Source organism: Bubalus bubalis, chromosome 16, assembly GCF_019923935.1.
Source record: "Bubalus bubalis isolate 160015118507 breed Murrah chromosome 16, NDDB_SH_1, whole genome shotgun sequence".
Classification (NCBI taxonomy): domain Eukaryota; kingdom Metazoa; phylum Chordata; class Mammalia; order Artiodactyla; family Bovidae; genus Bubalus; species Bubalus bubalis.
Window position 1 is genome coordinate 77573307 of NC_059172.1, and position 14936 is coordinate 77588242.

General features: G+C 35.7%; 1 protein-coding gene across 1 annotated transcript in view; it reads right to left on the reverse strand.

The window, feature by feature from the left end:
- Window positions 1–13026: 13026 nt before the first annotated feature.
- The window catches only part of PGR (progesterone receptor), a 106447-nt gene continuing 104537 nt past the window's right edge, over window positions 13027–14936 (reverse strand). Inside the window, exon 9 of the mRNA XM_045163015.1 lies at window positions 13027–13230. Coding sequence (XP_045018950.1) covers window positions 13075–13230 — 156 coding nt within the window. The 3' untranslated portion in view covers window positions 13027–13074. The remainder of the gene's footprint in view (window positions 13231–14936) is intronic.

Here is a 14936-nt window from a genome sequence, read left to right on the forward strand (position 1 = left end):
AAGGATTAAAACATAGAGCAAGATATTTGAAGTAGGACAGGCACTAAGGCATCAATTTATCAAAGCCACTTAGTAAATATAATAATGGAAATATTGAGAATATATCCTCAAAATTCCAACCATTAAAAAGCACTCGTTGCCAAGGCACTTGGAGCCACCCTGAGGCTACAAATCAAGAAACTTTGACTTTTAAGGATGTATATTATACTCCCTAATTTCACTTTGAGTAGGATTTTAAAATATACTTTAATATGTATATATTTTAAAAGGCACTGTATTCTAGTAATTTTTAAGACCTAGAAGCTATCAGTGGACTGTTCAATCCAAAGTTATTTCTCTATCAATAAAAGACCTGTTTTTACAACTACACAGACCATGTCAATTAACTGCTTGCACAAATCTCTGTCTTTCTCTCTATATAATTTCCAGTAATTAAATCTGACTTAAATATTTAGTAATAGATTTAATAGGGGAGGAGTTGAGTTTCTTTTGATATTTGATGAATTCCTGAACAGAGGCTATAATGTTGGGAAATTGATGTTATTTATATTCTGGACTCCCCAGAAAAGTGACTCCCCATTTCAGAAGCTTTTTATACTTCTAGTAAGAATTCCAAAGCCAATTCACCTTCATGAGACTTAAACATACAGCACATCTATTAATAAGGATGATTTTGTTTCTTCATTTCTTAAATAAAAACTACTACCAAAGATTTGATATGTATGCCAGGAAAACTAATGTAATTTGGAAAAAAAGTGACAGAATGTCCTTTTTTTTCTCTTTTTTTGAAGAGCACTAGTGCAAGAAATTGTTTTTCAAATTTAATGAACTACTCTGAACCTCTGTCTTCTCTACTGTAAAATGGAACTCAATATTTAACTTGCAAAGATTACTGTAAGAACTAGAGATAATATATGTAAAACTCCTTCCCAATACAAGGCCTGTGCATAGCATCTACTCAAGTAGCAGCTAAAAGGACTGGTAATATTTATCAAATGCATATTGATTCCTGATCTAAATAAATAGGAATTGATATCAACACAGATTAAAAGAAGTAGAAGCAGTGGGAGTCTATGAATTAAGAATGAATATATACTCACACCGTACTCTTGCCTGGAAAATCCCGTGGACAGAGGAGCCTGGTGGGCTGCGGTCCATGGGGTCCCTAAGAGTCGGACACGACTGAGCGACTTCACTTTCACTTTTCACTTTCATGCACTGGAGAAGGAAATGGCAACCCACTCCAGTGTTCTTGCCTGGAGAATCCCAGGGAAAGGGGAGCCCGGTGGGCTGCCGTCTATGGGGTCGCACAGAGTCGGACACGACTGACGCGACTTAGCAGCAGCCGCAGCAGGGATGTTTGGAGAAGGAAATGGCAACCCACTCCAGTGTTCTTGCCTGGAGAATCCCAGGGACAGAGAAGTCTGGTGGGCTCCTGTCTATGGGGTCGCACAGAGTTGGACACGATTGAAGCGACTTAGCAACAGCAGCAGCAGGGATGATTTTTGATCTTACAAGGAGCTATCAAGGGAATGTTTTTACACAACTATGTATGACTTCAACAGGAACTTATTTACCAAAGGAGCATATTTGCATATGTCCAGTATTAAATTATATTCATAGTAATGAAACCAAATTCACAGTAATTGTCTGAAGTACTTTGTTAACAATTAGATTACATTATTTTCACTTTAATGTTAAATGCATTAAATTTCATATGAAAATCAATAATATTTTGTATAATAAATATTAAACCTTTTACTTCACCAGTGTGATACACTGCATTATTGAATCTTATTAGAAAACAGTTGAGTGCATTTTGTCTTCATGAACAATTAGCTGGGTTCAATGTAATTGTCTTGAGAGTCAGTCCTTGCTTCATTAAAACATACACACAGTCAAGTATATTACCGATATAATATATAACCTATATAATCTCACCACATTCACTACCATACAACCTGAAATGTTGATCATAAATTTAAAGTGACTGATGATTTTATGCATCTTGTATATAACTGTATTGAGGTAAGACATATAGAAGTGCTTATTTTGATATCACACAGGCTAATTAATTAGTGGTAAATTGTTGTTTGAAAAATATATTTCGTTCACTTTCAAACTACCAACCAATTTAATGTCAGAGCCCTGTCAAGTGGAACAGACTGACTCAGTTTTTTCACGTAAATCACAAAATATTTTCTCTGAAGTCTACCTCTAGTGTAGAAACAAAGTGGAGTTCTGAACATTAGATTGAAAAGAAGTGTGTGACGCGATTGTCAGGCACTCACTATCACCTGATTCTTAGTTTTGCATTTGTCACCCGACCATCACCAGGGAACCAGTGCCAGGCAAACACAAAAGGAGAATCTAATCCTCACTGTAAGAACCTCAGATGAATTTCAAATATTGTCTCTCCACTTAAAAATGAGGAGCTAGGAGTGTGGAACTGGACTCAAGAAGTATATCGGGGCTAAAATATCTTTCAAGGTATAAATCTTCTGTATTAGCACTACAATCTACTGAAAATAGGATAGTAGCAATGGAAACCTAAAGGGGTATGGATCTTGAGAGAGGAAAATGATGATTCCTTGTATCTCTTGCCAAATATTGCACTAGTTTAACTAACAAGGAATAGAGAGGATTCTTCATCAACTTCGACATAACAAAATGTAAAAATCAACTACGTGTCAAGAAGTCTACTAAATCTTTCAGGTGAGTACAAAGCATTAGATTAAAAATTAGTATGTGATGATGCCACTAAAATCCCACTATGCTATAATTTTTATAGGTATGCATTTGTTCCCAACCAGTAATTCCATGGACAGAGGAGCCTGGAGGACTAGAGTCCATGGATTCACAAAGAGTTGGACATGACTGAGCACACACACATACACACAGAACCAGGAGTGTACAGGGGAAGAGAGAGTCTCACCCTCTTGACAGAAAAATTCATATGATTCCAAAAGCACATCCAAAGAATATATTTATTGAGATATATTAATTTTTGTGTTTTTCTCTTTGACACCTGGTCCTAGTGAGTTGGAAGCAGCTATGTTGCTCCAAGAAGAATTAGAACTGTTACAGCAGAAATGCTTAAAGGAAGTTGACATTTACCTTCTGATTTCACAATTAGTCCTTGACATCTAGAGCAAGACAAGTCTGGAGGATGGGGCTTTCCAAGAAAAAAATAAAATGATTCTCTAAATCTCAAAGACATCCTCAAGCGGTGGACTCAAACAGAAAGGATTCCCAGGAATAGATGAAGCAGACTCAGTCTAAGACCCAGGGGAAGCCTCCAACAGACAGGAAGAGAAAGTGAGAGGCGTCTGTGATTCAGAAGAGGGAACTGGAAGAGTAAGAAGATCAGATGATAGCGTCCCAGTTTTGAAGGAAGTGGGATGAGCAAGAGAATACCCAGACTAGTCAGGGGAAATCCAAGAAAACCATGGCTTTAGTGCAAGGATACAAAGTCTGCAAACATCTCAGGAAAGCATGGATTCAACATGGTGCCGGCTGGGTGGGGGCTTTGCAGAAAAGGTGACCACACACAGAAGCCAGATGGGGAAAGCAGCTGGGCCTCAGAAGGATGTGCTGAGCCAGGAAGGAATGGAAGATTCCTTCAAAATCAGACAAGTCAGACAATCAGACAAAATCAGACAAGTCACAAAGAGGTCACAGCCCCCTGCATCCTGGACAAAAGAGAACAGATGCGATTATGAGCCGGCGTCTTAAACAAGAGGTGACAGCAGTGGGTTCTGATGACCAGGCATGGTGAGGGACGGGCGAGGCCACTGAGGTCCAGGAGAAAGAAGACCCCTTCCCATCACCACTGCACCCACGTAAGTGTCTTCCTTTTCCCAGTTGTCATGGGTTAGTGGAAGGGAAAAGGAAGAACAGCACTGGATGGAAACTGGGGGAGATAATTCAAAATAAGGCTCTGTGAAACGAAAAGCCATAGATAGGCTATTTCCATGTGCCAAGTTCGTTCCCCACTCTCTCACTCACCAGCCCTCCTTCCTTGACTCCACGCCCCCTGTGAAGGCATCACGAAGACGTCTTCATGAATAAGACATCCTCAAGACGTCAAGACTCCTTGCAGAGAACTAAGCATTTTTGTACGTACTATTTTGCAATTATACTGAATAACAGCATCTGAAGAAGGATCTATACAAAAGATGTCTTTATTTTTTTTTTAGCTGAATACAGCTTAGTTTCCTTTTCTTTTCCCATTTGCTGATTCTTAAGCTGTTCTAGTCTTACCTTTGTGCAAAATCCAGGATCTTGAGATTTAATAGATGTGTAAAAGTGAGGATATTGGTGGAGGGGTAGAGATTGTTTGATAAGATTCTAGAATTTGGTATACTAAATTTCTTAGTTTTTTTATCATCTTTTTTAATGAAAAATTTGAAATTTCAACAGTGACAGAACAGGCATCTGACCTATGTTTGACAATGTATATGGCATGTTTTACCTATTTCCATAAACTCTGTCAATTCTTTTTTTTTTTTTTTAATCTCTGGAAAACTAGGGAGGAGGAAATGATCACCTCCAACTCTTATGTTTATGGCCACTATTTTCCACTAGAATACTGCAACTTCCTAACAAATGTTCTCTCTATCTCCAGTTCTGTTCTCCAGATGGCAGTGAGGGTGAGCTCTCTTATACACCAATCTGAATTCTGCTGCTCTCCTGTTTAAACAGGCATCAAGACTGCACGATTGAACGTGGTTACAAGACCATTAATTTCCTGGACCTGGTTTTCTTCCGTCTCATCATCAGCCCCCACCCGTCCTCTCACCATTAGGTCTGTGCCTGTGCCCTTACCTCCTGGCTGGAATACTCTTCCCTTCCTGCCTTGGGCGTTTGTTAATTCTGCATGCTCAACTAATTGTTAAACCACTTTTAGATCACGACTGAGAAACCTTTTATCAAGATGCCTTTGTCCACTCTTAAATTCAGCCTAGGTGCCCCTCATGTGCTCCGATGGCTCCTTGTACTTTCTCTACCATGACGTTCAATACACAGCATCGTAACTATCTATTTACCTGAGTCTAGTCCCCATCCAACTGTAAACTCAGAGAAGGTAGGAGTGCTGTCTAATGTATTTTATTCATTACTTTTCTCCACATTCTGGTAGAATAACTGACATGCAACACAGTAATGTTTGTAACTGGTTGGTGAAGAACAAAATGATTCCTAAATAAGATAAATTTAAAAACTGACTCCTAAAGTAAGACTTTTCAACTTTGCAGAAAAAAAAAAAAAAACCCACAATTTTTTTGTTTTTGTATTTCAGAGCTTTTTTTTTCTTTATATTAACATAGATAACCGAGAGTCAGTTACTTCATATTAATGTAAACTATTAATAAAATTTTAGTTTCAGAGTTGAAATGGATAATTTGTTCCTAACTTTTTCCTTCCTCCCCCTTCCTTCCTTCTTTCCTTCTTGTAGTCCCTCCTTCATTCTTCCTTTCCTGCTCCCTTTCTCTTTCTTTCCCCCTTTCTTGTCTCTCTCCCTGTCTCTTTCTCCCCTCTCCTTTTTCTCTCCCTGCTTTTTACGTGTTGACACCTAACTGGTAGCTAAACAGAAACTTAAAGATCAGTGATTTTTTTCTAAACTATTTATCCTCAAGTTAGAAAATGCGCATCTTTATTAAAAAGCAAAAAGTAAGCTTCTCGGCATATTTATATTTTATATGATTGGAGAGTATGTGATTATTTTTCTAACATTTACCATTGTTATCATTGTAGATAATCATGTTTTGTATCATCAGCATAATTGTTCACTCAATAATAAAGGGGAAAAGCTACTGTTTAGAGTACTTCTCCATTTCACTTCTGTAAGTTGTATTTACTCCTTGCAAAATAAGAAGAATTTTTATATTTTTCTTGTTTTTATCCCAAATTTCAACATGAAAAACTTAAAAAAAAAACTCTATGTCCTGACTTTTCTTGTGGATGTACATGTATCAGAAAAAGTGAAAATGCACATTGTACTCAGTTCATAAGAAGAAACTAAATTGGTTACAATGATGAGTTCTAAAGACTGCCACTTGAAAAATCTCTTTCTACCCTCGGTTACACCAAATACAGGACTCACCACTTTAAGTAAATGTTGGATACTATTCTTAGTCTATAGAGAATAAGCAGAGCTGCATATCTCTGTTTTGATGAGAATATGGTATGATTATATTAACTTACATAAAACTTCTGATGTTTCTCATGAATTTTAAAGCTCTTAGAGAAAGCAATGATAGATGCCCATTGATTATTTTTCTATTACATATTTTTAAAACATTTTCTCATTTACCCAGTGAAAGTTGCACAAAACCCATTAAATCAGTGTGGACATGATTGTTATGCTACTCAGCAACTCTAATTGATATGTCTTTGAATAAAAAATGTGAAGAAAACAAAACAATTATTTCTTAATAGGAATACAGTTTGGTGGGGAGATACTTAAAAATCTAGCTTTCTGAGGGTGGGGGTTCATAAAAGTTTAATGGCAAAGTTTTAAACAACTGCTTTCTATAAATAATTCATAACAACAACAAAAACCTGTCACAGGTAAGTAGATTTCATAGAAAGAGGTGTTAAGCTTTATATGTAATTGACAAGAGGAAAACATTTTAAGTAGGTTTCATTTAGAAAAAGTTATGCTTGCTAAATTGGATATATTAGGATTTGATGTATTAAGAGCAATTTCAAAAGATTATAATATCATTTAAATCGTTTGCTCATATATATCTAAATGTTGACCATGATACTGATGTCGCACTGCAGTTAATAATTTAATTTTCTTTAAAGCAATGGAGAGGGTAAGCTTTCTTAGCTGCTTAATTCACATTTCTCTGTAAGTCTTTTGTCAGTTAAAGCTTTCAACCAGCTTTAGCTTTCAAAAGCTTAAAGTAATGCCTTCCCATCTCTCCCCGAGTAGAAAGAAAGCAAACAAACTCATGTAAGGTCAGCATGACATAAAGCAACAAGAGCCAGTAAATTGAAAATGAGGTTGACTTTTTGGGGCTAATCCAGCAGTCCTGTAACACTCTTCCAAGCTCCACAGCTGCACAGGGCTGTGGACAAGCCGGGGCGCAGCCTCCAGGCAAGTGCCCGGAGCACTGCCTTGGAACGCGATCAACTCCAAGAAGAGGAGCAGAGCCCTTTGAGATGGTCTTTGCTTCGGCGATATGATAGTTAGGTAACGTACATGTTAAATCACTGCCACTATGAACTTCGAGGAGAACAAGTCACTCAATCCTAAAGGAAATCAACCCTGAATAGTCATTGGAAGGACTGAGGCTGAAGCTTCAATATTTTGGGCAGCTGATGCAAAGAGCCGACTCACTGGAAAAGACCCTGATGCTGGGAAAGATTGAAGGCAAAAGGAAAAGAGGACAGCAGAGGATGAGATGGTTAGATAGCACTGCTGACTCAATGGACATGAATTTGAGCAAACTCTGGAGACAGTGGAGGACAGCATGGAGTCACGGCGTCAGACATGACTTAGCGGCTGAACAACAACTATGAACTACTGCCCTTTAACTTATCACCAATGCTCCCTTCCCTAAATTCTCAAATCTTGTCTAATGGTAGAGAGGACAAATTATTAAAGAAACCTACACTTAGCCTCTTTTCTTTCACGTTTTTAAGGCCATACTGTTTCATGCCTAACTCTGGACGTACAGGTTTTATTGGCCCCAAGTAACTGATGGTCTGTAAGGACTTTTCCTGAGTTTAAATGGGAATGTGAGCCAACCTGAATGCAGTTATCTAGGCCCAGTTCACATTCTGGATTCATATGGTCATAGATTAATCCAGGTTGGATTGGATTCTATAATATGAAGCAAGCAGTCATTTATTCTACTGCTTTTTGTTCAACTTGTGAAATTTGATAATTTGATAAGGACCAGAGAGTGTGGAATAATGATATATTAAATAGATAATGGATGCAAGGTTGAGAGATAGAGACTGTCTTTTTCACTAAACTTTGAGTAGGGAAAACATAGTGAAACCACAGAAATCAAGCAATATTATCTTCATCAAAATCATAACATGGCTTAGTCTAGTGTGGATAAGCAATTTAGGACTTGGCAAACCTGTGAGATTTTCTAGCTATGTATTTCCTGCAAAATTTAAGAGCTGCAAAAATTCCCCATATCCAACTGGTAGTTACCCTTTCTTGGGTTGTCTGCTTATCCATTAACTTTATCAATGGAGACATGGTGGGTGAATTCTCAAGTATAAAAATAAAATAGCTTTAAAATTGAAAAAATATGTTCTTTTGAGTACTTATACACCATTGTCTGGAGATTATATGAATATTTAAAAGAATTGATATTCTGTTCTGAAATCTGGTATGTAAAGAGTACATGTACATGAGAGAAATTGCTCAGGTATTCACAGTAAAAACTCTAGAAATTTAATAGCTTTCTTACCAAAACAATGCAAGATCAAAGCAGACATGAAGATCTCTTCTGGGAATTTTATAACATAGCCTTAAGGACAGGAATGATTTTTAGGGAGCTGATGACTTCATTAGGATTTCCAGACCCATTATTCTTTTATGCAGAATTATTACCACAGTAAAAATAATCTGAGCATGAACTATATAGCATAGATTTTTGGAATGGCTGTGTTTTAGTCAACCTCTCTATATTTTAAAGAAATACTTTTTTAAAAAGGTCAATATCAGTACCTTTATTCTTTGTATTATAATGAATGGAACCGGCTCTTTAGATTTTGGATAAAGCAGGCCACAAACTCAAAAGACTATATTTTTTTCAGAGGAAGAAATTAACTGAATACTTTGAACTCTAATTGCAAATCAAATATTTTGAATACTCATATGCACACAGAGGTAGCAATAAAGCAACTTCATTTTCTAGATTCCTTGGTTTCACTATAGAATATACCAGATTAATCTGATAAAATCCTAACTAGAACTATGGCTTAAAGAAAACATAAAAATAGCAGTTACTATTTCTGAACACTTGTGTATTTCTTTTCATTTTCATTTCTATTAATCACAAAACAATTGGCACAGGCAATTTTAATCAGACTTGCTCAGCCAGGTATTAAACAGCAGAGAAAGGGAGAGCGGGTCTAGATCAGCTCTCTACACAGTACTCGCTATCCACTGTAGCTGTTTAGAATTTACAGGCTGACAGGGTATGGCTATTGGAGAAAACATACTACCTACCATATGTGCATATTACCTGCACAGAAACTAATTATTTTAATGTGAAATATGAAAAATGATAGTACTGCCTAATTTAAAAGTGCCATTTTAAAAATAAAAATGCAATTGTTATATAACAACTGACCCTGGAGGTATAATTGCTTCAGACCCAAAGGGCTTCTCAAACCTTTTTCAGGGAAATATTTTTACTAACTCAATAATCTATTTCAGTGTCCTTCAAGTACTGTCTGATATATAACCTTCTTCGTGTGATTTAATTTCACTTTAGAGCCTCCAGAAAGCACATGACCTATAAAATTAAGATAAAAGTTATGCGACTACATCGGAACAGAGACATTAATAAGCAGAAATTTGTAGAGGAAAAGATTTAGAGGCTACATATCTTCCATTTGGTTATGTCATGTTCTTTTTCAAAAGCTTGAACTTTTTTAAACCTTAGCTTGAAATATTAAATCCTAGGATTTAGACACCTTCATTTTCTTGTGCTATAACAGGCACTCAATAAATATTTATTGAATGAAATCAGAGATGAGAAAATTTTGTATACTGAGGTTTTTAATACAAACCTCAATTGTATTTAGAATACAATTTAGAGCTACTTATATTTTCTTAAGAAACAATTATATTTGTGGAATTTTTCTTAGGGGGGGAAATAGTACTCCATTCTGTTTTAAAATTTAGAACAGGGAGCATAAAGTGTGTTCTTACTAAATGAAAAATGTACTTATATTTTCTATGTTATAGTCAGTACAAGGAGAAAACTCACAAAGCAGGAAAAGAAAAGGTGGAATATTTAAAGAGATGAAGTTAGGGGCCATGGGAAGAGAAAGTGATCAAGTCATGCACACGGAAACACATCCTGATGCAACAAACCCACATGGGATTCATTGTAATACCAAACCCAGAGAGCATGTCATTCAGTTCCCCGACAAGGAACATGACTGTCCTATATCAAAGTGGCTCTCAGACTAGTAGTAGAGTAAGAATATAGAATAATGCACTATTGTAATCCAGATCTGCACAAAATCTGCGGAACCTTAGGAGAAAAAAAGTCACTCTCTGGAAGATGCAGGGAAGATACGACAGAAGTGATGTTTTGCTGAGCCTTGAGCTGAGACAGGACTGGTATCAAAAGGGGGAAATAAAGGCAGAAGACTGACCCTAAAGATTTATGTGGTTGGAATAAAAGGTGAATGTATGACAGGGGAGGATAAAGAGAGTCAAGTTACAGGAACCGATGTTTGAACATCATTTCAGAGTGACTCCTATGTCACTGCATTGATAAGAAGAGTGGACCAATTAAAATACAATTTTTGAAGATGGAGCCCAGGAAAGGATATTTGTAACAAGCTCTCCTAGAGATTGTAGTGAGCTTCCCTGGTAGATCAGACAGTAAAGAATCTGCCTGCATTGTGGGAGACCTGGTTTGATCCCTGGGGTGGAAAGATCCCCTGGAGAAGGGAATGGCTACCCACTTTGGTATTCGTGCCTGGAGAATTCCATGGACAGAGGAGCCTGGTGGGCTACAGTCCAGGGGTCACAAAGAGTCAGACAGTTGAGCGATTAACTCTTTCAGACTGTAATGTGCAGCTATATATATATATATATATATATATATATATATATTTGAGAAACACTGCAGTGGGTGACTGGAAGTCAATGAATATTTTCCAGTGAGGAAATGGCAAAATTAGATCCATTTTAGGAAAATAACTTTGGCCTGGAGAATGGAGAGAGAATGAGTCTGTGTGTTTAAGACTTTGAAAGACTAGATAGCACTCAGCATTGTATCGGAACACACTTGTATTCACTGAAAAAGACATGTAGACAGACACACTAAGGAAGAGACCTTTTTTTACTAATGTTAAGACTATTTGAAATTCTTGATTTAAACTCTTATTGAACGTTATAACCAAGCATTATGAAATTTGTTTATTACCTGTTTGGGACATGGACCTAAAGAACTCAAGCCATGGGTCCTGGTTAGAAATTGTTTTAATCCCTATTTCAAATGCCTTATGAAGATTCACTGTTTACAGTTGCTCTATATCTAATTCATTCTGAAAATGGAAGAAGTTATTGGCAAGAAACAGTTATGGTAACATTATGATCTGCCAGGTTTTTTTGGTCAGATGAAATCACTTTATCTTGTTTTGGGGGTTGTATTATTATTCATTAATTGATGATTCTATGTTATTGCCCCTTGGTAAACTTTAAGTATCTATCAGTTTAAGGGAATGGGTAATTTAAAAATGCATTAAGAAATCAGATGCTTTAGTAAATGTTTCCTATATTGTTTTCAAAGTTGTTTTTTTTTCCTCATTAATAACTATTAATCTGCATAAAGTAGTATGCTTTATTTATAAGGGAATGTCCAATTTTAAAGAAATTTCAAAAAAGAATTAGGTCTACTAGTTTCTCTGAACTGTTAAAAATTATATATATGCCTAAAATTGGTACAAATTATTTTATTTAGAAGAAAAAATGATTGGTTTTTGTTTTTACCAGTGTTTCTTCCTGTTTTATATGTGTGTGTGTGTGTATTTTTTTTTAAATAGGTCTGTTTAAAAAAACAAAAAATAAAAAAACAGTGACACCTATTTTTTTTTTTTTTTTACATAGACCTGTTTAAAATAGTGACATCTAGGTGTCCAGTGATACCTCAGAAAAAAACTCGTGTGTCTCCAAAGGGATATTTTCAGCTCATATAACAGTGTGAATTGTGTGTTTTCTAGTTATTGGTTATATTATTTTAAGCCAGTATTTAATGTTTCCTAAAATATCTCTTAGACTGGATCAGAGACACTGAAAACATTTTAACTGTGATTTGTCCACTATGCCCACTCAGTAGAGAGAGTAATACTTATCTCTTTTTTCCCCCCTCCCTTCTTTTTTTTTCCCCCCACCTACCCTCCATCCCTTTCTTCTTTGATGTGAAAAGTGAGTAACAAGCTCTGACCAAAAGGAACATTCTACAGGAAAGTTATTATTACAGGAAAGTTATTATTAAAGATGAGGAAATATAATAGAGACTTGGTAAGGATAAGTGACTGTCCACATGCCCTAGATGTAGCGGGTAGAGTTAGACCACAGACTTTCTGGCTTCCTATTTCAATTCAGAATGCCTTGTTAAAGGACAATTCCCCCCGCAAAAGGCTAGTAGAAAACTGCAAAACTCGTGATATACTTGTCATAACCCACTATGGCTCTCCTTCCTTAATAACCTCCTTAGAGATCTGTGTTTCAGATCTGGGAAACAGTCTTAACATATAAGCTGGTTTTCTTAGTTTGAGGAGCATCAATCTATTTCAAGAATTTTAAACTCTTTTTCTATATATTTTTTGCATTAAAAACCCTTTGGAAAATATGGTTAAGGTTATAAATTACCTTCTCACAAAAAAGTATATACACTCATATAGCTACAATTTTGCATACCAATTTGTTTCATTTTTGTAAATATAATCAGGGAGACAAAAGGAGCTATATAGAAAGAACATAGAACAGCTTTTTGTTTTTACGTGTAAGATTCTTCTTTTCTCTAAAGTAGCTTTGTTATATGTGAAAGATAAAAATGTCACCTGAATGATATGAAATGATACGGATAAGATTAACATTAACAATCACTTTAGTAGTGTTTCAACCTTGCAAACTCTTAAGGAAAATATGGGTTCACAAAAACACTAAAAATCTGAATTATGCTTTATAAAGGAAAACAATTAAACTCACAACTTTTCTTTGAAATTTACACAGTATGACACGTTATAAATGTAAGGCTTTGAGAAAAACAGTAAAAACTCGTGACCTCATAATCATGACCCCCCCAAAAAACAGACATAGCACAAAATTTAATTTTTTAAAGATAAAAATGGCATTCACTTTTTATGAAAGAGAAGAGGTTTCACCATCCCTGCCAAGATCTTGGGTAATTGTGCAGCAATAACCTCAGACATCATTTCTGGAAATTCAACACTCAGTGCCCGGGACTGGATAAATGTATTCAAGCAGTACAGATGAAGTTGTTTGACAAGCTGTTGGTTTAACAAATGGATAAGAAACATGTAAGGAAACTAATAAATTTCTAAACTATGTAAACATCAAAGCTTATTTTTCTAATAATAGAAATGCTTCAGATGTTGTTTTTTACCAAAATGAAAAAACTCCCTCCATTTCCAGAATAATATATAAAATATTACATACATATGATGAAACATACTAATATATAGAAAGATTTAAAGAAATGAAAGTATTCTGTAATCCTATTGGATAAGCAGTGTGAACATTTGGTATATTTCAAGTTTTTCTGTTTACACATACTCAAGTATATGCATAATATATATATGCATAATAATAATAATATATATGCATATGTATTTCCATAAATGAAATTACTTTATAGTCTATTTCTTAATCCAGCTTTTCCCACATAACAATAGGCAAACTCTTCTATGTCAATACAAACAACCCAACCTGATTCATTTTAATCTAACTTTTTTTTGGCCACACCATACTGCATGCGGGATCTTAGTTCCCCAACCAGGGATCAATCCCACACCCCCTGCACTGGCAGCACAGAGTCTTAACCACTGTGCTGCGAGGAAAGCATCATTTTAATTTAATTTTAATTCTGTCAAAATAATATTTTGCACATATTTTTGAAAGTCAGATAGTACTGCAAGACCTACAGGAGCAAAAACACAGATGCAACCACTTTGAATTCCTTTAGTTTGGGTCATTTGATATTTACCTCTGTATTTCTAATAAATTATATTTCCCAAAGTTTACATTATTAAGATCCTATTAAATAAGGATTTAGCTTTCTTGTATTTTACACCCATCTCCTCAACTACACATACTTTCTCTTCTTCCTATTCTCTATATAGATATATCTCAATGTTGGACTAAATCAATATCTAGCATTTATATTATAAAAATTTTTATTGTTTCTTGCTGGATTACATTTCCTTTCCTATATGAGTTACTTTAATTTTGCTAGTGCTAATCACCTCATGTTTCTCTGCTTTTTTTGTTTGTTTTTTTCTATATTTATCACAAAGCCATAGTCAAATTCTCTGACAGAATTGTAAAAACTTACTTCAGTATGTTCATACGATTAGTAGTATCTCAAATCTAACTTTTTTTTTTTCTTGGTGCTAGTACCCTGAAACCCTGTGCATTAGTTACTGTGCTGGGACACCCCTTTGCGTCTCTCCTGGGTTGAATCTCATACTCCTTTGGCTTACGCCAGGGTTCTGTTGTAAGAAATCCTGCAGATGCCCTTGAGAAAGGCTGTATTTGAGGTAAGGTCTAGGAGACCTTGAAAGTCTGAAAATACTTTCATGATGCCATCATATTTGTTTGATGGTTTGGCTGGTACAAAATTCTTTGAAGATTTTTCTTTCCTTCAAAATTCTCCATTATTTTCTGGGTTCCAGTATTTTTGTTGAGAAGTTCTACAACATTCCGAATCCTGATGATTTGATGTGACTTGCTTCTTTTTTCACTGGTATATTTTAGGATACCCTCTTTATTCTGGGTATGCTGAAATTTTACAATAATGTGCCTTGGTTCAATTGGGTTGAGTCTGTACACTGGGCCCTTATGCTCAGAAAATTCATATCCTTCAGTTCTAGCAACGTTTCTTTTAAGACTACTTATGCAATTTCCTCTCCTTGATTTTCTCCACCCTCTCTTTTGGAGATAACTACGAACTGGAAAATGAAGCCCTGTGGATTCA